Here is a 23,290-nt window from a genome sequence, read left to right as displayed (position 1 = left end):
AGGTTCTTTGAAACCAAGCTCATCTTAGATTAGCTAGAAGACAGCACGGTTCGTATGTTGTGGTCTATGTATATTGAGTCTACATTGCAGCTTGTGTTTAGGAAAAATGGGCATCAATTATCCGTTATCCAAGGAGGGAAAGGACCATCCATACTGTTATCAGAAAAAGGTAAAAAAGCCACCATGGGGGTGCTGCAATGCATACAACTTGCATATGTGTGGAAGTGCCATTGGTGCAGATAGATCTGACTCATTTTACAGAGACACATTATTTCATCAATTTGACATTTTCCTGGGATGTCCATGGTTATTTTAGCAAGACAACCTCAGGCCTTATTCTGAATGTGCTACAACAAGGCTTCTCAGACACTGTGCGTGTACTTGACTGGCCTGCCTGCAGTCCAGATTTGGCTTCTGTCGAAAAGGTGTGGTGCGTGATGAAAAGGAGAATCAGACAATGGTGACCCCAGACTGTTCAGTTCAATTCCAAAATGATGAAAAAGTGTAAAACACAGTGGTAAAATGGCTCTACCTTTTTAGTCTGTTAAAGGCATCAAATTCAAGATTTAATTGTAATTACAAATTACGATAAAGTTGCCCAGTAAAAAACATTCGTCAGTTAAATAAAGATTCAAAGGAATAAAGAAACCACAGATTCAGCTTTCATTGCAATTTGCAAAATGTCCCAACTTTTCTGAAAATGGGTTCAGTTGATCTTTATTGTCGCTATGATTTACTCCCACCACCGGAGAACTGCTAGGGTTGCGTTTTGGACTACTGAGTATCATTGACCGAAAAAATCTATAGTTGTTTTTAGCGCAGCAGGAAGCTGAAGTGTTTTTGTAACAGCAGTTTTAGGTTCAGTCACTACTTCTGTCCTGCCTTGTGGATTTTGGATGGAGCTTTATGGATTTAACAGTATCGCTCAGAGACTTAAAAAAACAAACTACATAGTAGATTTTTTCTTGACTTGCTTTCATTTAGACAGGATTTAGACAGGAATCTAGGGCTGGGTGGTATGACCAAAAATTTGTATCACAGTATTTTCTAAGATTCTGACGGTTTCACGGTAAATCACGGTATGTTTTATTTTTTGTGTACTGTACATAGACTATAACATTTTTTAAATGTATAATAATGACGGTTTTGAGTGAATATAAAATATAGATAAAAATATAAACATTTTAAATATATTTTAAAAACATTTTATATGAAGGCTATATGGTTTGCTTGGCCCAACAAAATGACACAATATATGATGGAATCAGTACACGTGAAACAATACATACAATTTTTATTGTTTATTTGATATTTAGGTATTATACAATTACCTTCAGCTCTCCCTTTAACAAATTAAATGACATTTGCAATCTCCCAGTCACCACTGATGAAGTGCAGTTATACTGAGGTATGACTCCATTGTACAACTTGAACACAGGTCTGTAGTGGAAAAAGAAGTGGACTTTATATTCCTCCGCTTCCAGTTTGCTTCGGTGTCGTTGGTATAACGTTGGTTTAGCAGCTGACCTAAAGTATTTTTGCAACATCAAGACATCCCTCAAATCCAGTGTTTTAATCATTGCTCTGAAAGGTTATTTCTCACCGGTTGATAAAGGAATCATGTCATCGCAATTGTGGATTATTAAAGCAATAAGCCTCGAGAGGCCGTGCATTACTGCATTACTTTTAGCACGGGGATGACGTTTTTGGCACGACGCGAAGCGGAGTGCCTAAAACTTCTTTCCCCGTGCTAAAATCTTAACAGTAATGCACGGTCTCGAGTGGCTTATTGCTTTAATAAAACGGCGGTCAACATAAAATATAATAAATACAACAATGTTTAATTCATAAATGTATTTATTGTGTATAAACTTACAATAAAGCATTCTTCCGCGACGCAAAATAGTTCGATTAACAGTGTTGCTAGGCAACATGAGGGCGAAAATAACATTAATTTTTTCTATTCAGTGGCGTATTAATATGGAATGATGTGAGGTGGTCCTAGGTGTGCGTTTATCGGGGATTTTACAACGGCTTCGAACGCGGCTCAGCCAATCAGATTTTAGGACCGGAACTATCCGTTTTATAATACTCCGTTAGTAATGTTGTTCCACCGTTTGCTTTTTTGCAACAGCCGTGGCTCGACAAACCTTACAGTATATAGTGTTTTGGTCTGTGTCGGAGCAGGTTCTTCCGATGCATCTTCGGCCTCCCTCTTTTCATCCTCCATCTGTTTTCTGTTTTTGTTAATTTTTTTCCCACCATTTCGAGGAAGCCTCTCTCATCTGTTAACACTGTTATGCTAACGCTACCTGGCTAACTAGTGAGCTGTGCCTAATTTGCATAGCGCTCTATAGCGCCTTTAGCAGCAAGTAATATTTTATGATTTGCGTCCTATTTAAGCTTACAGCTGTTGTATTAACTATGCTATCCATACTGTACAAGGAATCAAAGCCGGTATACAGAATGTACCGCCATACCGCCCAGCACTACTGGAATCCAGTTCATAAAACTGATACCATAAACGCTTCATGCCTTTTCTCAACTTTGGCATTAGTACTTGACTTCCAAGTTAAAGTTCTTTTGACATTTCTACTAATGACTAATATTGAAGTGAACTGATCTACTCAGAATGAGAAAAGTGATATCTAGAAGACTTTTTTCTGTGCTAACATCTGTTGTTTACACCCTTTTACTCCTTTTGAATTTTTTTTTGAATTTAATCAATTATTGTATGTTAACCCTTTCCAGCACGTATTCCCAATTTAAAATTCCAATAATTTTCCTCATAGATACCGTGTAGCCTCACATCCTCACTCGGATCACGTTTACAGAGATAATTCTTGGGCTGTTAGGAAGTAATCACAAATACTGAGCTGTAATTTATAGTGTATTAATCGTAGCGTGTTGAAAAATCCACTTCACGCCTGCTAATTTATGAAAGTGGTGAAAAGAAAATAACTGAAGCGCACTAACAGGTGGTGAGCTCATTACACTCTGACTGTGCCGGGAGAAAAGGAGAAAGTTATTGTGCTGGTTTAAGAGAGTCCCTGATGTGTTCTCAGTTTGAAGGGTAAGAATATGTACGAACGTCTGGGCTACGCAAAAGCAGATGAGTGACGGTGCAGGGGCGGACAGCAGCATGCAGCATCTGGAGGCTGACAGGAAATAGAACCTTTAAGGGTGGGCGGACTGACGGAGACAAATGTGCAATTATGACTGTAATGACTTTTATGTTTGAGATCGCTATGTAGTTAAGAGACGATGGCAGATCTGGCCTCTAAATATACTGTGGATTAAAAGAATCACTAACAGTTCAGCAAATACGAGGGTTCTTCAAAAGTTTTTAAACTCTATTTATTAGGAATTTAAAAAACAAATTACATCACTTTTCTACATAGTCACCTTCTGTTGCATTTTACCCAGCGCCGTACCAACTTTCTAATGCCATAGACAAAAAATTATTTTGGTTGAGCATGTAGCCACTGATGCACCACAGCTTTCACATGATCATCACATGAAAATCTTCTTCCCCTTAAAGCTTCTTTGAGTGTCCAAAAAGGTGGAAATCAGATGGCGCTAAATCCGGACTATAAACTCTCTCTCAGTCTCTCGGACACGACCGATTACTACTCCTCCCACCCTTACCGTTTCCAACCAAAATATAAAAGTGCGGAAACTTTTTGAAGATCCCTCATATATGGTATGAGCCAAAGTAAACACCCCAAACATATATGTCAGTACAATTAGTTTATTAATTTACAACTGCAAAACAAGTGGTGCTCCACAGGGTTTTTTGGGCTGCATAAGGTCATTCTTTGTTAAATTCTCCATTAATCCACATTTGCTGCAAAATACTACAGTACTAATTAGGCATACTCCTTTGGACAACATACTCCTATGTAATTTGGGACACTGCACATATCCTTAAGCCTATGGATATAAATAAATTAGTCTTTTTTAAGTTTATCTAGATAGCTAACATTAACATTAGCATTGTGAGCTTAGCATAGCTGATTACCAGTTCTGTTTGTTTAAATACTAGAAGCACTTGCTCACTTCATTTTAATGTGACTGCTGTCAGAACACAACTTCTACTATTGTCTTTATAAAACCTATAATAGAAGATATCTTGTGTGTTCTCCTGTGTGTTAAGGGTCTGTGTGGCCCTCATTTATTGATATTTACTGAAAGTCTGTGTGGCCCTCATTTGACTATATTTTCTTTTAGTTTTTCATGTTCTTAATTTTTTATCTCTCTTGTTTTAATTTTATGTTCTCTTAATTGTAACTAAATGTTTGCAAGAAGTCTTTCTGAGGTTCTAGATCTCAGGAATGTTTAAATGCTTTTAATTTTTCCTTATGTAAAGCACTTTGAATTGCCACTGTGTATGAAAGATGCTTAAGCAATAGAACACTTGAGGTCGTGTGTACATCACGGCTGTGATTTGGTCGCAGGCACGAGCCGAAGGTCGTGATGTTATTCGCGATAACACATGACCTCAAGTGTTCTATTGCTTTTATACAACAGTTTTTACAAAATAAAGAAAGAAAATAAATCAAAGAAGCCATGAATTTTATATTAAATATGCTTCAATATTGACAATACCTTCCGCCAAAAAGTAGTTCCACAACGAATATAAAGTTTAACACTACAAAGCAGACATCCCAAGTTGCAAAAACTCATTTTAGGGAGGTAAGAACAACAAGAAGAAGAAGGCAAGAACCTTCGAAGGGAAAAAAAGAAAAAAAAAACCTCTCGCACACACCAAAGGATATGGGTGATAACAGAATTCTTAGGAGCTGCTAACTGGGCTATTAAGCTAACTGTTCGCGTTACAAACACATTAAAGTTCCCTACATAGTGCACTAGATTGTGTATCAGATCGCGGATTTATGTTCCCTACATAGTGCACTAGATTATGTATCAGATCGTGGATTTATGTTCCCTACATAGTGCACTAGATTGTGTATCAGATCGCGGATTTATGTTCCCTACATAGTGCACTAGATTATGTATCAGATCGTGGATTTATGTTCCCTACATAGTGCACTAGATTGTGTATCGGATAACGCATTCATGTTCACTACATAGTGCACTAGACAATATATTAGACAATTGATTTATGTTCCCTACACAGTGCGCTAGATTGTATATCAGATAACGAATTTAAAATGCGATCGGGAAAAAAAGGCTGTGTCGCCTGCGTGCGCGTTTGTGTGCATGAAGCTTGTCGTTACTGGCAACGCGTCAGCGGAGTAATACAGTTGTGGTGTGAAAAGACCGTGCTGTTATCACGAATATCAGCACAGTTAGAACGCTTCTCAACCAATCAGATTGTAAGGTCGGAACTAACTGTTGTATAATATACAAATTAACTTGCCTTGCCTAAGCATGTATGTGTATACATTAAATGGCCACCCTTAGATGAACATCCTGTATTTATTGAGTTCAGGTATTTTAGTGACACCATTGTCACTAAAATAAATCCCATTCCTTCATCTTTAATGCAAAGGTTTAGAAAAGGCCTTTTCATGGTCCAGTATGGTCTTGCCGTTGTGCATAATGTGAGGTCCTTAAAGACATACAGTAGGTTGAGAAGTTTGATGTAGAGGAACTCCAATGGACTGTGTAGAGCCCTGATTTTAACTTCACTGAACACCTTTTGGATAAATTGGAACGTAATTTTTGTCAGGTCATTTCATTCAGCATCAGAGCCTGACGCTACTAACAGTCTTTTGACTGAATAGGAATGATTCACAATCTGAAATTTTGTGAACAGCTCTCCAGATGAGAGGGGGTTGTTGAAGTGTTTAGGGGGGCAATTTCAAGTTAATGTCACTGGTTTTGACACTAGATGGCCAACAAGCTAATGATCAGGTGTCCACATCCTTTTGGTTATACAGTGTGCATTGTCACCAATAGGAAAATAATCAGCCAGTTAAGCCTTATCACACAGCACTTATTTAAACAATGATAAACTTCTGGTTAATTTTGCATTATTTCTGTTTCTGTTTCTACAAATTATGAGTACTTCCTTACAGACACGTTAAAGACTGATTCTGTTTGGCTTTAATGACCGATAGTAAATTGTTCTCTTGTTAAAAAGCATACAATTCAAAAAGCAAAATGCCAGAAACAGATTGGGTCAGACACTTAGTTACACATCTGGTCTATGCCAAGAAATTATAATGAACAGAGACATTCTTAAAACTTTGGCCTGAATGTAAATGTGTTTGTCGTCTTCACATTCCAGAGCTATTATTCATCAACTCAGTGCTTGCTTATCTCTATGCTTGGAATGAATTTCTCGAAAAAACCTCAATCACTAACTGAATCACATTCTACATTTGCAGCTGTAAATGCTGAACTAATCAAATCCCTTTTAGATTTTTGGTTAATATTATTGCTGTATTAACGCTGTATTGTTCTGTTTAGAACATAGCTTTCATAAAGGGTCATCAAGAAAACATAAATCAACATGCTTTCTGGGTAGTAAAGGCCGAATTCCTGTCTCCTCTATCAGAGTCCAGTTAATCTCAGTCATCTAGAGGCTGCTATCTGTGGAGTAGAGCAGTTAGTGCTCTTGCAAGTGTGCTTATCCATGGAGTAACTCCAGACATCACTGGTTAAAATTTAAATGAATTTCTACAAAAGGAGCCGATTGCTTGTAAAATGTAAAAATACTTTTTATGGGTCTAAACTGTGATGGAAATAAACTCTAGTAGCCAGGTCTAGTTTCCCACCTCTACTAAAGAACTATCCTGCAGATATAATTACATTAAACTGGCTACAGAGTGCAGTGCCCTGGGTGTAGTATACGTTACGGTTACCCAATTCATGTTTTTAGCTGCTTTAGATTTCAACATCTTGGACATTTTCTCTAACCGATTGCTAATGTAACCAAGCGTTTATAAAGAAAGAAATAAACTGTTAATAGACAAACTATCGGAAGCATAATACTTTACTGGCTTGTTCTTTTGAGGTATAGCACAGAGATGATCACGTGTGTAGAAAAACACACTTTTCCTTTGATTATGGAATCCACAAAGGGACAAAATGCACTTAATATGTAAACACATACATCAAATGCTGTCAGCACACTACACCACAGAAAAGTCTGTTACACTAACTTAATTGGTGTATGATTGCTGGGATCACCTTATATTGCATATTGCGCCTCATATTTCAAATTGCTAAACACTAACTTTAAATTTTGAATTTATTCAAAATTGCATATTTCACAGGAAATGGCTTAGTTCACGGTCCGTGACATGATTTTCGGCTGGGTGCCATCTAGCAGGCACAACTGGCAGTGCCTGTAGCAGACACAAATTGGCCATCATGTGTGCTGGCTGGGAAAATGACCGGACTAAGTGGGTGGGGTGGGGTCAGGGATCTACAGCAGCGAAAGACAAATGGACTACACTAAATCGGGAAAAAAGGGAGAAAATGCATAAATAAATAGAAAAAATTAATAAATAAACGAGGAATTTGATGAATTCCCCCAGAAATTTCAAGCCTCATGCATTTCCACGTTTATTTCTGAAATTTAAGTTTAAAAATCCACAATGATGTTTGTGTTCTCTGCATCACAGATTTCATAGGGCTCTATAATTCAATAGGGATTTTAAACATCAGTTGACTGAAGATCAGTGATACTGCTTGAGTTATATTCCTCTCCTTTCAAAGAGATTGAAACCCAGTATTGTTTGAATGGAAATAATTTTAAAGCATTTTAAAGATTGCTTTTTTTATTATTCAAATAGATAAGCACCTGGTCTTGTAAGACTGGAAATGACTGACAGTTTTGGGAGTGTTAAAGAAGACTTAGCTAGTGAAAAGTGACTGTGGGTGGGTAATATAAAAATATGTACTATATGATAATAGCAGTGTATCTACTAGTATAAATTTGGCTCTTCTGCTGTAAATTGCAATAAATCAGTGCAATAAATATACTATAATAGTTACTGGACTAGTAATCATAAGGTTCAAACCTCACCACCACCACTGTTGGTCTCCTAAGCAAGGTCCTTAACCCTCAATTGCACAAACTGTATTCAGTCATAATTGTAAGTTGCTTTGGAAAATAACATCTGCTAAATGCTGAAAATGTAAATAACAAAATCAATATACACTATTACACTGCGTTATCTTGGTAATTGTTTGGCACGTGCAAATAGTTGGAAACCTTGCTTAGTAACTCCTTCTTGGCACATCACAGCTTTTTGCAGCCAAGAGCCTTTCTGATCATGTTTTGAGACTTTTTACCCTCTCTTACTTGCATAACACTTTTAGTTCTTTATTCTTGGGCGGTCCTGCATGCACAGCATGTTTAAGATTTTTTGAAAACCTTAAGTCAGTGGCCAGATTTTGTTTTAAGAGTTCATGGTGAATTTTGAGGGTATTTATTGTTTTATATTTTACCCTGTCTCTTTTTAGCTTTAGATTCTTGAGTCACACTTCAGATTATTGTGTCACATTTCCTTCCAGAATTTGGTGATACTTAGTGAGATCTTTTATTATCTACAGTATATGCGTAATGGTATGTGTTAACCTCATACCTAATGGTGTAAAAACTGTTCTTTAGATTTATTGATCCATATCTTGGTGGTTGTGGCTGAAGAGTTTGATTAGTTGTTACTAAAATGCCTATTACTGCATAAAACTTACTGAATGACCTGATGAAGACTGGACAACCATAAGAAGATAATTTAACAAAGAAGGACTTCATAGCTGGAATCCACAATGCTTGCCACGCTTGACCACAGGAAGCACAGAATAAATTTGAATAGGTCTGCAGAGTTCTGGGACACAGATCTATGTAGAGACGAATCAAAAACTGGAACATACTAATCAGCAGCCATATGGCCATAACTGATGATATGAATCAGCTGCTTGTCTGGTGCTTGAAAGGCTTATGACCAGAAGAATACTATCCCCATGGCCATGCAAGAATGTGGGTCAGTGATAATGTGGGGATGTTACTGGCATCATATGACATGCATTTCAAGGAGGAATGTTATGCCTCTTGTGGTGAAATTGAACCTTGGTGATATTTGGGCTTTCCAGCAATGCAATGATCCCAAGCACACTTCCAAGTCAATCACAGCTTGATTAAGGAAATCCTTGAGAGACCGTCTCAGTTTCTAGATTTAAATCCCACAGAAATTGGTGGGATTTACAGAAATCAGTTGCAACATGAAAGCTGTTCAACTTCAATGAGCTGGAAGCTTTTGCACAAGAAGAATGGGTGATTCCACAAGAGAGATGTCAGAGGAAGAGAGGTATTAGCGCTTACCAAAATCACCTAGGTTATCAAAGCAAAAGAATGTTTCATCAAGTACTGGGGCTGGGGGTTGAACAATAGTGCAAATAGACATTTGTCAAGAGAACTAGATGACCGAGTACTCTCTGTCATATTAAATGCAAAATTTCTGTGGACTGCCCCCTTCATATCCCTCCACAGGAGTCTGGGCTTCATCTTGGCCACTTACGGACATTAAGAGACTTTAAAGCCTCTGAAATGTTGTTTTGGCTGTATGCTTTGGGTCATTGTAATATTGAATGTCAAATTTTCACCCCAGTCTGAGCTTAATTGTGCTTGGAAGGAGGTTTTCATGAAGGATATTCCTGTATTTGGCCAGTCTCTCTGTCCCTGTTGCTGAGAGGCACCGTCATAGCATGATGCTGCCACCACCATGTTTCACTATAGGGATGCTATTAACAAGGTAATAAGCAATGCCTGTTTTTCACCAGACATGCTTTTTGTTGAGTTAATGTTTGTCTCATAAGACCAGAGAATCATGTTCCTCATGCTTCCTTTATATGCTGTTTCGCAAACTCCAACTGGGCAGTCATGTGTTTTTACTCAACAGTGGCTTCCATCTTGCCCTTCTGCTATGAAGTGCTGCAGAGATGATTGTCCATTTACCCGTTAGACATCTGCTATATTCGCAAATTACTTTTTTAGAGTGACTGTTACCTCCATGACCCAACCCTCCTTGACTGCATGCCAATTTTTTTAATTTCTTCATTTTACACAGTTGAGTGTAAAAACGAAGAAATGACCACCAGCTAATATCCAGAGTAACAGCTGTGTGCAGCATGGTAGGTCCTGGTAGGTTGTCACAGGTATCTGGAGCCATGCTGAATGCAGTGCGTCCAACAGCTGCTGGAGGGAGCGTGGGGCAGGATCCATAGAGTGAACATGACGATTGAGGTGGTCACATAGATGCTCATAGATGTTAAAGTCCGGGGAATTAGGGGGCCAAGGTAGTACTTGGAAGTCTTGGTCACACTCTTCCAACCAATTTTGGACATTTATAGCTGTGTGACACGTCGCATTGACTTGCTGGAAGATCCCAACTGCCCCAGAGAAGACAATTTTACACATGGTAATTTTACCCATGACAGCAATGATGAATATACAGTGTATCACAAAAGTGAGTACACCCCTCACATTTCTGCAAATATTTCATTATATCTTTTCATGGGACAACACTATAGACATGAAACTTGGATATAACTTAGAGTAGTCAGTGTACAACTTGTATAGCAGTGTAGATTTACTGTCTTCTGAAAATAACTCAACACACAGCCATTAATGTCTAAATGGCTGGCAACATAAGTGAGTACACCCCACAGTGAACATGTCCAAATTGTGCCCAAAGTGTCAATATTTTGTGTGACCACCATTATTATCCAGCACTGCCTTAACCCTCCTGGGCATGGAATTCACCAGAGCTGCACAGGTTGCTACTGGAATCCTCTTCCACTCCTCCATGATGACATCACGGAGCTGGTGGATGTTAGACACCTTGAACTCCTCCACCTTCCACTTGAGGATGCGCCACAGGTGCTCAATTGGGTTTAGTCCATCACCTTTACCTTCAGCTTCCTCAGCAAGGCAGTTGTCATCTTGGAGGATGTGTTTGGGGTCGTTATCCTGTTGGAAAACTGCCATGAGGCCCAGTTTTCGAAGGGAGGGGATCATGCTCTGTTTCAGAATGTCACAGTACATGTTGGAATTCATGTTTCCCTCAATGAACTGCAGCTCCCCAGTGCCAGCAACACTCATGCAGCCCAAGACCATGATGCTACCACCACCATGCTTGACTGTAGGCAAGATACAGTTGTCTTGGTACTTCTCACCAGGGCGCCGCCACACATGCTGGACACCATCTGAGCCAAACAAGTTTATCTTGGTCTCGTCAGACCACAGGGCATTCCAGTAATCCATGTTCTTGGACTGCTTGTCTTCAGCAAACTGTTTGCGGGCTTTCTTGTGCGTCAGCTTCCTTCTGGGATGACGACCATGCAGACCGAGTTGATGCAGTGTGCGGCGTATGGTCTGAGCACTGACAGGCTGACCTCCCACGTCTTCAACCTCTGCAGCAATGCTGGCAGCACTCATGTGTCTATTTTTTAAAGCCAACCTCTGGATATGACGCCGAACACGTGGACTCAACTTCTTTGGTCGACCCTGGCGAAGCCTGTTCCGAGTGGAACCTGTCCTGGAAAACCGCTGTATGACCTTGGCCACCATGCTGTAGCTCAGTTTCAGGGTGTTAGCAATCTTCTTATAGCCCAGGCCATCTTTGTGGAGAGCAACAATTCTATTTCTCACATCCTCAGAGAGTTCTTTGCCATGAGGTGCCATGTTGAATATCCAGTGGCCAGTATGAGAGAATTGTACCCAAAACACCAAATTTAACAGCCCTGCTCCCCATTTACACCTGGGACCTTGACACATGACACCAGGGAGGGACAACGACACATTTGGGCACAATTTGGACATGTTCACTGTGGGGTGTACTCACTTATGTTGCCAGCTATTTAGACATTAATGGCTGTGTGTTGAGTTATTTTCAGAAGACAGTAAATCTACACTGCTATACAAGTTGTACACTGACTACTCTAAGTTATATCCAAGTTTCATGTCTATAGTGTTGTCCCATGAAAAGATATAATGAAATATTTGCAGAAATGTGAGGGGTGTACTCACTTTTGTGATACACTGTATGTGCAGACAGCCTATCGCACACCTTATATACCCACCAAGCCAGCTCACGAAACATGACTTTCTTCATGAGCTACGCGCTGCCACCGCCGACAGTAAGAATTGGTCATAATGTGACTTGACTGTGTATTTGTTGCTAGTTTTTCTCACACTAATAAACCTGATACCTATTTACATGGCACCTAACAAACCTGGTGCATGAGGGCTTGCACATGCTTTTTAGGTACTTGGGCTAATGGATGCCAGAAATATTGTAGAGTTGATTTAATTGATATGGTGGAAAGAATGAAATCCTTTACATCAAGGTTAAGAAAGCAGAATCAACAAATCTTCTGACAGGGAAAATGCATTTTTATTGCACCACCCAGCATACAAACCTGGGGTGTAAAATGTTTAGGTAAATAGTTATTCAGATCTTTATGAAAGTCTGTGTTTACAGTGTCCAGCTTGTGTGTATGTTGGCTGAATACACACATTTAAACAGCTTTTATTTATAGATAGTTCTTCACTCTGCACCTGTGAATGTAGCTCTGTTTGCATAATACACATTGCAAATGAAGCGGCGATTGAAGGATAGAAATCGAGACAATCCATGTTTCAGCACTTTCATGCTTTCAAGCTTCACTCTCTAAACATTAGGAATTCACAAATGGGGATAAAAAAGTGGTGCCAAATGAAAACAGTTTGGTAACTGATTCCTAATGTGCCCAGAAGTGCAGCTGGCTGGCTTCGACATGCCCCCTTAAAGGAGCAAAACAGTTTTTATGTGGGGTTTTAATATTGAGAGCCAGATGCTGCAGATAAACAAACCGACCGAAAACTGAAGTCATGAATGATAGTCTAATATAATCAGTAAGCACCAGAAATGGACAGATAAGTCACATGTTTGTGGTTTAGAAAATACGTCTTTGCTCAATTGAAGACCTTGATTATCATTTTAAAAAAGTGACCAGATGGTCATGTGATGACTTGCCTCTTGAGTGTCATTCGGTTTCTTTTCCCGTTTTGACCACAACAGCTTTGATCCTTTCTGCACTAACCGGTTGAATAAGCTTCACTTTTGTTCCATAGAAAGAAGGATCTAACAGTAAAAAATAGACCACTTCATTGTTCTAGCGTCTTGATTGTTTCTCTTTAAACTGCAGCTAGTTGGACTGTATCATGTTGCAGCACAGCTTCTTTAATCAGCCAATAATTAATTCTTAGTTTCAGGCTTAAGTAGAAGACTGTTTACAAAGGTAAATGTTGTTGAAGAAAACTGGATTAAAGTCTTGATTCCTTCATGTTTTGTTCTCATGAATGAGGAAAAGCTGGTTTCACTTCTGATTACACTGAATTTGAATTACCTTGAATTTAATATGTTTTTTTTTATTATTATTGAATTTCTGTGTTTCCGCTTACAAGCTTATGGTCATGTGTCCAGATACTTTTGACCATATAGTGTAGGACATTCAAGGTCTGTTTCTTGTTTTTCTTAGTTAAAATTCATGAAATATCCTCTGCTTTACTGCTGTATTATAAATGAAAATAAATTTCCCCAGGGAACTAGTCACTATTTGTATATGTGCAATATGACCAACGTCTGTAGACAACATGCCAAAATAAATTGAGGTATTTACCTGTAAGCTGCAGATGTGGACCAATCCACAAACCCAGGTACCAGGAACAAGCTAATTATATACTTGGACTATATAAATGAATTTCATTTGTCATTTCTCAGAAAGCTGTTATTATGATGACAGCGTTTAGCCCAAGTACATATTTAGCTTGTACCAGACATGATCCTTTTTGACAGCAGCTTTTCATTGTTTTATTGTGGTCTGCCAGCTTGCCACTGTTGGGCTCTTGAGGAAGGTCCCTAACTCTCAATTGCTTGCAATGTACACAGATCAGCCATAACATTAAAACCACCTCCTTGTTTCTACACTCACTGTCCATTTTATCAGCTCCACTTACCATATAGAAGCACTTTGTAGTTCTGCAATTACTGACTGTAGTCCATTTGTTTCTCTGCATGCTTTGTTAGCTCCCTTTCATGCTGTTCTTTAATGGTCAGGACTCTCCCAGGACCACTACTGAGCAGGTATTATTTGGGTGGTGGGTCATTCTCAGCACTGCAGTGACACTGACATGGTGGTGTGTTTGTGTGTGTTGTGCTGGTATGAGTGGATCAGACACATCAGCACTGCTGGAGGTTTTAAACACCTCACTGTCACTGCTGGACTGAGAATAGTCCACCAACCAAAAATATATCCAGCAGCGTCCTGTGACCACTGGTGAAGGTCTAGAAGATGACCAACTCAAACAGCAGCAATAGATGAGCGATTGTCTCTGACTTTACATCTACAAGGTGGACCAACTAGGTAGGAGTGTCTAATAGAGTGAACACGGTATTTAAAAACTCCAGCAGCATTGCTGTGTCTGATCCACTCATACCAGCACAACACACACTAACACACCACCACCATGTCAGTGTCACTGCAGTGCTGAGAATGATCCACCACCTAAATAATACCTGCAAACTGCAAAGTGCTTCTATATGGTAACAGTCTTAGTTGTAAGTCGCTTTGGAAAGCTAAATGCTAAAAATGTAAATCGTTCCGCTCTGCATACCAAGTAACTGTTGCCACAGTTTTTATGCTTGATGCCCGTCATGATGCAACCCTCCTTGATTTCATTCGGACCACCACTGAGAGTGCACTGACAAATGCACCATCAAATACCTAGACTGTTTCAGCCATCCATAGTCAATGTCTGTGTAGACACCCAAGCTGTCAATATAATATTAGGAGTGGGCTGTCGAGTGGCCAGCTGAGTGCACCACAATGCCTCCATAAATGACTTTTAATAATTTTGGACATTACAGTAGTGTTAAAAAAAATAGCAGTGATTTTAAAAAAGTGAATAAAGCACAAAATCATTATAATAACTTTTATTTCCATGAATGCAAACGCACTGAAAATACTACACTTTCAATTCTAAATCAAAACATTAACAACATTTAGCCAGTTTGTGTTCATCCTTTACAGAAAGTTAAGAAAAATGAATATTAGGCTGTTCAAAATAATAGCAGTGCCAGCATTTTTCTTTAAAAACTCAAAAAAATTATCTACAACATGAAAAAATTTTTGAGGTTTCACTTTACTTTAAATTACTGAACTAATATTTAGTGGCAGAACAATTGTTTCTGAGATCTGTGTTGCATGGAGTCGATCAACTTCTGGCACCTCTGAACAGGTATTCCAGTCCAGGATGATAACACTACATTCCACAGTTCTTCTGCAATTTTGGGTTTTGCCTCAAAAGAACGCATTTCAGATGTCAGAACACAAGTTCTCTATGAGATTGAAGACAGGGGCTTGAGCTGGCCACTCTATTACCTCAGTCTTATTTGTCTGTAACCAAGATGTTTTGGGTCATTGTCATGTTGAAACACCCATTTTAAGGACTTTTTCTTCTTCAACATAGGGCAACATGATCTGCTCAAGTATTCTGATATATTTAAACTGATCCATGATCCCTCGTATGTGATAAATAGGCGTAACACCATGGTATCAAAAACATCCCCATATCATCATTTTGTACCACCATGCTTTACTGTCTTCACAGTGAACTTTGGCTTGAATTCAGTGCTCGGGGGTCGTCTGACATACTGTCTACGGCCACTAGACCCAAAAAGAACAATTTTGCTTTCACCAGTCCACAAAATGTTGAGCCGTTTCTCTTTGGACCAGTTAATGTGTTCTTGGCAAATGTTAACCCATTCAGGACTTGTCTTTTTCTTAACAACGGGACTTTGCAAGGAGTTCTTGCTGGTAAATTGGCTTCACTTAATCATCTTCTGTACTCACTGGTAACTTCAGATGTTCCTAATTCTTTCTGGTGGTGATCATTGGCTGAGTATTTGCCATTTTGGCTATTCTTCGATCCATTCGAACAGTAGTTCCACGCTTCCTTCTGCGTCTTTCAGGTGTTGGTTGTCACTTCAAGGCATTTGAGATAATTTTAGCTGAGCAGCCAATAATTTGCTGCACTTCTCTGTATGTTTTTCCCTCTACTATCAACTTTTTAATCAAAGTACGCTGTTCATCAGAACAATGTCTGGAACAACCCATTTTACCCAATGTTTCAGAAGGAAACGCGCTATGACCAAGCTGTGCAACATTTGCCACCCTCCTACATTAAATAAGGGCCAAAATTGACACCCATTCTTCTGCAGAATGAATGACTTCACCAATTGAACTCCTCACTGCTATTATTTTGAACAACCCCCTTTCAATCAATGGTTCGATTACTCAGAATGAGTGGGATGCATGTCCTAATTGTTGGGTTTGTTTTGTTTTCATTACTCTACTACACTTTCAAGTAAATTATTTGCTATGTAGAAATATCATTTCTACTAAAAACAGTGATTTATCAGGTTAATGGTGTTGGACTGCTATTTTTTTGAACACCACTGTATGTTCTGAAGTCCTTGAACATTTTAAAATGAAATAGCTTTTTTAGTCTTTAATTTTTGGTTGGAAAACACATTTTTGGGTTTTGGCCCTACAGTAAAGACTCTTGATCAAGCTCTACTGCAGTGATCTTTGAGGAAACTGTTTTTGATGGATCATTTCTGTATTTATCTTATGCTGTCATCATGCAGCTTATCCCCCACACAATTGGTTATGGTTTCAGCGCCGTTTCATGCTTCCTTTTACTTCTGTTTGAGCTAGGACAGTTAGAACTCTTATGTATAAAGACGCCCAGCTGTTTATTCCAAAAGAAAATTTGCCAAACCCTTTTCAAAGGCTTCAATTACAGATTCTGGTGCCATTCATGTTCATGAAATCTAAACTTAAGTAGGATTTGTGGTTTTCGAGCATGTTTCGGGCAGTTTATTAATTCAGAGCGCTGGCTCAGCTAGCAGAGCAAAGCCTCCCACATTTTCAAAGGACCTTTTGTCAAAAGACTGCACTCGTTGTTCTGCACCAGAAACTGCCTGTGGGTTTGACTGCTGGAGTCTTAGCAAACAGATACTAGTACTGAAATTCAGGAAGTGACATATGATACTACTGGTAATTCTTGGTATTCGAAATGACATAGTTCGTCTCACTAGCTCTTCCTAAGAACTCCCGGTCTGTCATCACACTGCATGTTTTCTTGTGCAGTGTTTAATTCTAACAAAGGAACTAAGGAAAAAATGTTCTGTCAGAACAAAGCCAATACAGTAGAAGTTGAAATCAGTACAGTGAAGCGAGTCTAACAGATACTATCAGGGTGAAGTTGGGTTGGGTGGTATGACGGTATTACGGTATACCGCGGTATTTAAAAATGCTGACGGTATTTAAAAATGCTGACGGTATTTTAAAAATGTGAAGCGTCAAATTTCTGCTTAAGGTCCACCTTGAAAACGAAGACTTTAAGACCTGCGCGCATCCACAATAAGGGAGGGGCGGGAGTTGTAGGCAGTTGGAGCTCACTAATTGGTTGTGGGGGTGCTCACTTTTTGAGGCGATAACACAAAAGCTAGGGAGCGCTCTACATAGGGTGTGTTCAAACACCTAGTGAGCTGCCTTGCTGTCTTACTGCCTACATAGGCAGCTGCCTCAGTAGAGAGGATTCTATTAAGTCAATGACTTATTATAAGGCAAGTTATTCGAACTCGCTACTTAGACAGCGATTCCATCGGGTTTTGCTTGCTAAGCTAACAGTTAGTATCTTGCCCTTCAAAACCATGGGATGGGGTGGCACAACGTGCTAGCATGTCAATATAACATCTCTTTGTACCGAATACAGTTACATTCACTGACAAGCCCGAACTTGCAAAAAAACACACTTGTGCAAGTTTATACAAAATAATATTATCTCTGTGTGTGTGTGTGTCGCGCTCACTCTTCGCAATACTCAGATTTCGGATTTGAATTCCAACAATAAACAGCTTTTATTATGACTGATTAATTCCCCGTACTGATGTGAAGCAGAATTGGTGTATTACAGCCAATAAGAACGGCGCAAAAATGAAAAGAACATATCAAACATTTATATAACGGTTCCCAGAGATGCGACTCGGTTCATTTGAAAGAGCCGTTCAATAGAATCGGATCGCTCGCGAACGACCCATTACTAACAGAGAGACGTCCGAACCCCCCCCTCACACACACACACACACACACACCGTATACCACGGTACTTTATGAAGACAGTATGACGGTATGAAAATCAGCAATATCGCCCAACCCTAGGGTGAGGCCAGTGTGGGAGTTCAGGTGGGAACTGGGAACTTTTCAGAACTGTCAGAAAGCCATTACTTAGATCGGTTCACCGTGATGACACCACGTCTGTAAAATAATCTGCCACAAACACTACATTTGTATTTTAGTGACTCTGGTGCTTACATTATTTATTATGTATTAGGATTTTAACGTCATGTTTTATACACTTTGGTTACATTCATGACAGGACAGGTAGTTACTCGTTACACAAGATTCATCAGTTCACAAGTTTAATGTCAAACACAGTCATGGACAATTTTGTATCTCCAATTCACCTCACTTGCATGTCTTTGGACTGTGGGAGGAAACCGGAGCTTCCGATGGAAACCCACGCAGACATAAAGAGAACATGTACACAGAAAGGACCCAGACCGCTCCACCTGGGGATCGAACCCAGGACCTTCTTGCTGTGAGGTGACAGTGCTACACACCAAGCCACCGTGCTGCCCCTTGTAGGCTTACATGTAAACACAAAACCAGCAGCATTTGAGTGTATGTGCCTAGCCGCACCAGCAATGGTAAATTACACAGACCTTAGAATATTGTATTAAGCTACATTACAACCAAAACTGGTGCTGAGTTGAAGGAAACAAAAAAGCTAATTTATTCTCAGCATGTTTCCATTTTCCCCAGTTGCTACTTGCCACTGGCTTATGCTCATGTTATCACTGACATCTGGGTGCTGGACGCTGTTTCTGTTACAAAGGCAACCATCACACTTTTACACTTTTGAATTTAAAAGATGTTAATGTGATACATCTTCTGTGAGTTTTGGGGGCAGTATGTGGCTTTGTAATTAACACAGCACTAAGAACACCGGTGGAATGATGCACAGAATTGGAATTCAGCATTTTGAGGCTACAACCCGACTTTTAAACATATACATGGTCATTTTTGCAGCTTAACAATCAAATATTTAGCTTAGCCTCGGTCTCTGTATGTGATTTACATATTTACATAGATTTCCAAGTGCAGAAAACCTAGACAATAAAAAAAGGTTACATCTTTTTTTTTGCATTTTCTCCAATTTTTCTCCCAATCTAGTTGTATCCAATTACCCGATTGCATTACGCAATCTCTATACCGATGCTGACCTCCACTCCTGACTGAGGAGAGCCAAGACTGACACATGCCCCTCCGACATGTCTGCAGTAGCCGACTGCATTTTTTCACCTGCACGAGGCGAGTTCATATGCATTTCAGCTTTGTGTACAGAGAGACACACCCTGATCTGCATTATTCCTCGACTCTGTGCAAAGGTCATAATTGCATCAGTTATGAGGTCCCATCTGGCTCCCAGCCTGTATGAACAACAGCCAATCGTTGTTGTTGTTAGTGTAGGCGCCCAGCCTGCCGGATTACACAGCTGAGTTTCGAACAGACGAGTTTGAAATGTCAGCTCTGGTGTGCTAGGGTGTTTTAACGCTGTGCCTAGGGTGGCCACATTCATAGTCACAAAAAGGAGGACATTACACCCCCAAAAGAAGGACGTCATACCAGGAACAGGGGGACATGATACTGCAAATTTAAGCAAGAATTCTATAACAAATTACTGTTTTACTCACCAAATTTTGGCATTTTTACAGCATTCCTGAGCATGAGAGCTGACTAATTGACTCAGGTAGAGGTGTATGCAAAACAGAGCGAGCAGGTGAAATTCAACCACCCAATCACAGACTAGCATTTAGAGGGCAGACCCACCACTGGCCAATCGCAGAAGATCCGCCAACAATAGGTAGCACTATAATGTAACAAGTTCACTCCAAAAGGAGGATTTTTAAGTGTCCGGCCTAGCGTTGCATGGGCGGAGGACGGGCAGCTGAAAAACCGGACTGTCCTAAAGCCGGACAGCTGGCCACCCTAGCTGCGCCACATGAGCGCCAAGGTTACATCTTTTTTAGGCTTGTTTATTCATTAATAAAGAGTGATCTTTTCATTTGGTATTTCGTCATTATATTTGATCAGTCTGTTTCTCATTTTTCTTAGAACTACAAACCCCATTTTTAGACAAAATGTGACATATTGCAAAATGCTGTAAAAATTAAGAATCTGTAATTCTTTAATTCTCTTGAAACGTCATTTATCTAACAAAAGTACATTATAAAAATTTCCAGTGTTTTTATTCACCAACTTAATTGCATTTTGTAAATACAAACAAATTAGAATAATACAATACAATATTTACTTTTTTTTAATATGCAAGTCACCCATGTCATGGGCACTCATGGCACCCTTTAACCATGACAAATGTTGGCTTTCACACCTATGGCTGATATAGTCTGGATGGTACTGTTTATGTTTGCCATGGATCGCTCCCAAAAACAAGCTGAAACATGGACTCATCTTAATACAGCTCATGTTTCTACTTTCTTGCAGTCCATCAAAGATAAGCTTGGACAGCAATTTTCCAAAGTACTTCTGAGCCCATGTGGCTGTATTTATCATGGCATTATGATTTGTCATGCAGTGTTGTCTGAGGGCTTGAAGGTCATGCCCATTCAACAGTCGTTTTTCAGAGATTTTTCTGGATTTCTTGCATCTTTTTACAATATTATGCATGGTAGATGGTGAATGTTCAAAATTATTTGCTTATCTTTTTGTGCACTTTAATTTCCTTCGAGATCAATAAAGTATCTATCTATCTATCTATCTATCTGTCTGTCTGTCTGTCTGTCTGTCTGTCTGTCGGTCTGTCTGTCTGTCGGTCTGTCTGTCGGTCTGTCTGTCTGTCTGTCTAACTTTTTGAACAGTTGACCAGCCTTTGGTGGATCCTTACTTATATACATAGTCATGATACCCTCACCTGTTACCAATTCACCTGCTTATTGTGGAAACAGGCAGTACCTGTTGATGCATGCTCAATAATCCAGGTCCACAAATCCACAAAGTTGAATCAGTTCATCTGGACACAAGTTTGTTGTAGAGATATGTTTCGTCACTCAATCCGAATGACTTCTTCAGTCTGACTGTAAACAGGCAGTATGTTCTGTAAAAACAAAAATGTGTTTATATTAACAAAATGCAATCAAGTTGGACAGCCAAAGCATTAAAAGTCTATTTTCTTTGTACTTTTTTATTGTTAAAAGAATGTTCATGAGAATCCACAAATCACAGACTGTTGTCTTTAGAAAATGTGCCAACTTTAGAGGTTTGTATTTTTTAGAAAAAGGCCAAAGAAAATTGAACTAATTATTTCACTGTGTTGGTTGTTCAGGCAAAGAACTTGTCTCCTATTAATCAATATGTCAACATTACCTTGGAGTTGCATAGTTTATTATTAAACTATTATTAAGCATATAACTGTTCTTCCTCTGTTTAATACTGCCACAGTGGCATTATTACATGTACATAAACTCATTGTTGATAATGGCAAAGACAGAATTATTAAGGTACAATATATTATTTCATTTTCACAGTTATGTTTATTTTTATGGATTAAACTGTTTGGTTTAAATACATTATTGATCTTAATTACACAAAAACACTTACATTACATAAGTTTGTACATCTCTGGTCAAACTCTTTGTTTTGTTGATTTTTATTTTTTTTATGCATTTTCTCCCTTTTTTTTTAGCGTGTCCAGTTTTTACCCAATTGCGTTATGCTTCCTCTCATCTGGTGCTGACCCCCGCCCCGATTGTGGAGAGTGAACTGACACACGCCCCCTCCAACACGTGTGCATCTTTTCACCTGCACGAGGCGAGTTCATATGCGGATCAGCCTTGTGCACGGAGAGCCACACCCTGATCAGTGTTATTCTTCTACTGTGCAGACGCACAGCACAGATCAGCGTTATTCCTCTGTGCAGACAAAGTCAATCAACCAGCAGTGGTTGTAATTGCATTAGTTATGAGGTCCCTATCCAGCTCCTTCCCTGGATGAACAGCCAAATGTTGTTCATATAGCGTATTTTACCACTTCGCCACCTGAGCGGCCTTGTTGATTTCTGGCATTCTCTAAATAGAACAAGATTCTGCACAATTACTGTTTATGTGCCATATGTAGATATGTTTTCTGTACATGATAAGACAAGATTGCCTTTTATTATTCCACAGGGGGACATTTGTAACGTTACAGCAGCTTTCAAAAATATAAAGATATAAAAATGTTTACAAATATATTAAAAAACAGAAATGTAAGGACATAAAAAAGATATATAAAAGTTGAACAGTCATCTGTTAATATCATATCATATTTGACCAGGGGTTTTCCAACTTTTGCTTCTGCACCTTGACAGGCGTGTAAGATTTGATTTGGCTGGAACTCTTTTCAGTATATGAGGCTGATTCATATTATGATATTAACAGATGACTGTTTGGCTATTTTTGTTGTTGCTTTTTTCCGTTTGCTGTTCCAGATCCATGAAAGTGTGCTAAATCATTGTGAAGCTTTATACTCTGACTACTTTCTGGAAGTTTCATTATATTCATAACTGGGATTTAGGACAACCAGGTGCTGACCGGTACTGTGTGTATCTGTGTGTCCAGATGATGTTTCAGCTGGAAGCAGTGCAGAATATCCGGACAGGCTTTCTCTTTTGGAGGTGCGGCTACAGGCCCAAGAAGATGAGATCACACTGCTGAAGTCCTCATTGGCTGACGCACTTCGTAAGCTCCGCCTGCATGACCAGCAGATACCGTTGCTTAAGCAGCAGCTAATTGCTGGTAAGAACATGCTTGTATGATTGTATTGTATACATCAACACTTTATGGCCCTAGGTGTGTAGACACACCTTTTAATTGGTGGATTCATTGCTGTCACAGCTTTTCTAGAGGCATACAGAGACCGAAATAGGGTTGGGCAGTGACAGAAGTGCATCATGGATAATGGCTTTACATGCATTTTAAACTATTTGTTCCCCATAAGGGTGGCACGGTTGCTCGGTGGCAAGCACTATTGCCTAACAGAAAGAAGTTTCTGGGATTGATTCCCAGGTGGAGCGGTCCGGGTCCTTTCTATGTAAAGTTTGCATGTTCTCCTTGTGTCTGTGTGGGTTTTCCGGGTGCTCTGG

The 23,290-nt window shown here is 39.4% G+C and overlaps 1 protein-coding gene across 1 annotated transcript in view; it reads left to right on the top strand.

The window, feature by feature from the left end:
* eml3 (EMAP like 3) overlaps positions 1–23,290 on the top strand; it is a 96,556-nt gene that overhangs the window by 11,944 nt on the left and 61,322 nt on the right. Inside the window, exon 2 of the mRNA XM_062994072.1 lies at positions 22,767–22,943. Within this exon, the coding sequence (XP_062850142.1) occupies positions 22,767–22,943 (177 nt within the window). The remainder of the gene's footprint in view (positions 1–22,766; positions 22,944–23,290) is intronic.

Source organism: Trichomycterus rosablanca, chromosome 4, assembly GCF_030014385.1.
Source record: "Trichomycterus rosablanca isolate fTriRos1 chromosome 4, fTriRos1.hap1, whole genome shotgun sequence".
NCBI classification, from domain to species: Eukaryota; Metazoa; Chordata; class Actinopteri; order Siluriformes; family Trichomycteridae; genus Trichomycterus; species Trichomycterus rosablanca.
This window is presented reverse-complemented; position numbering and strand designations above follow the sequence as displayed.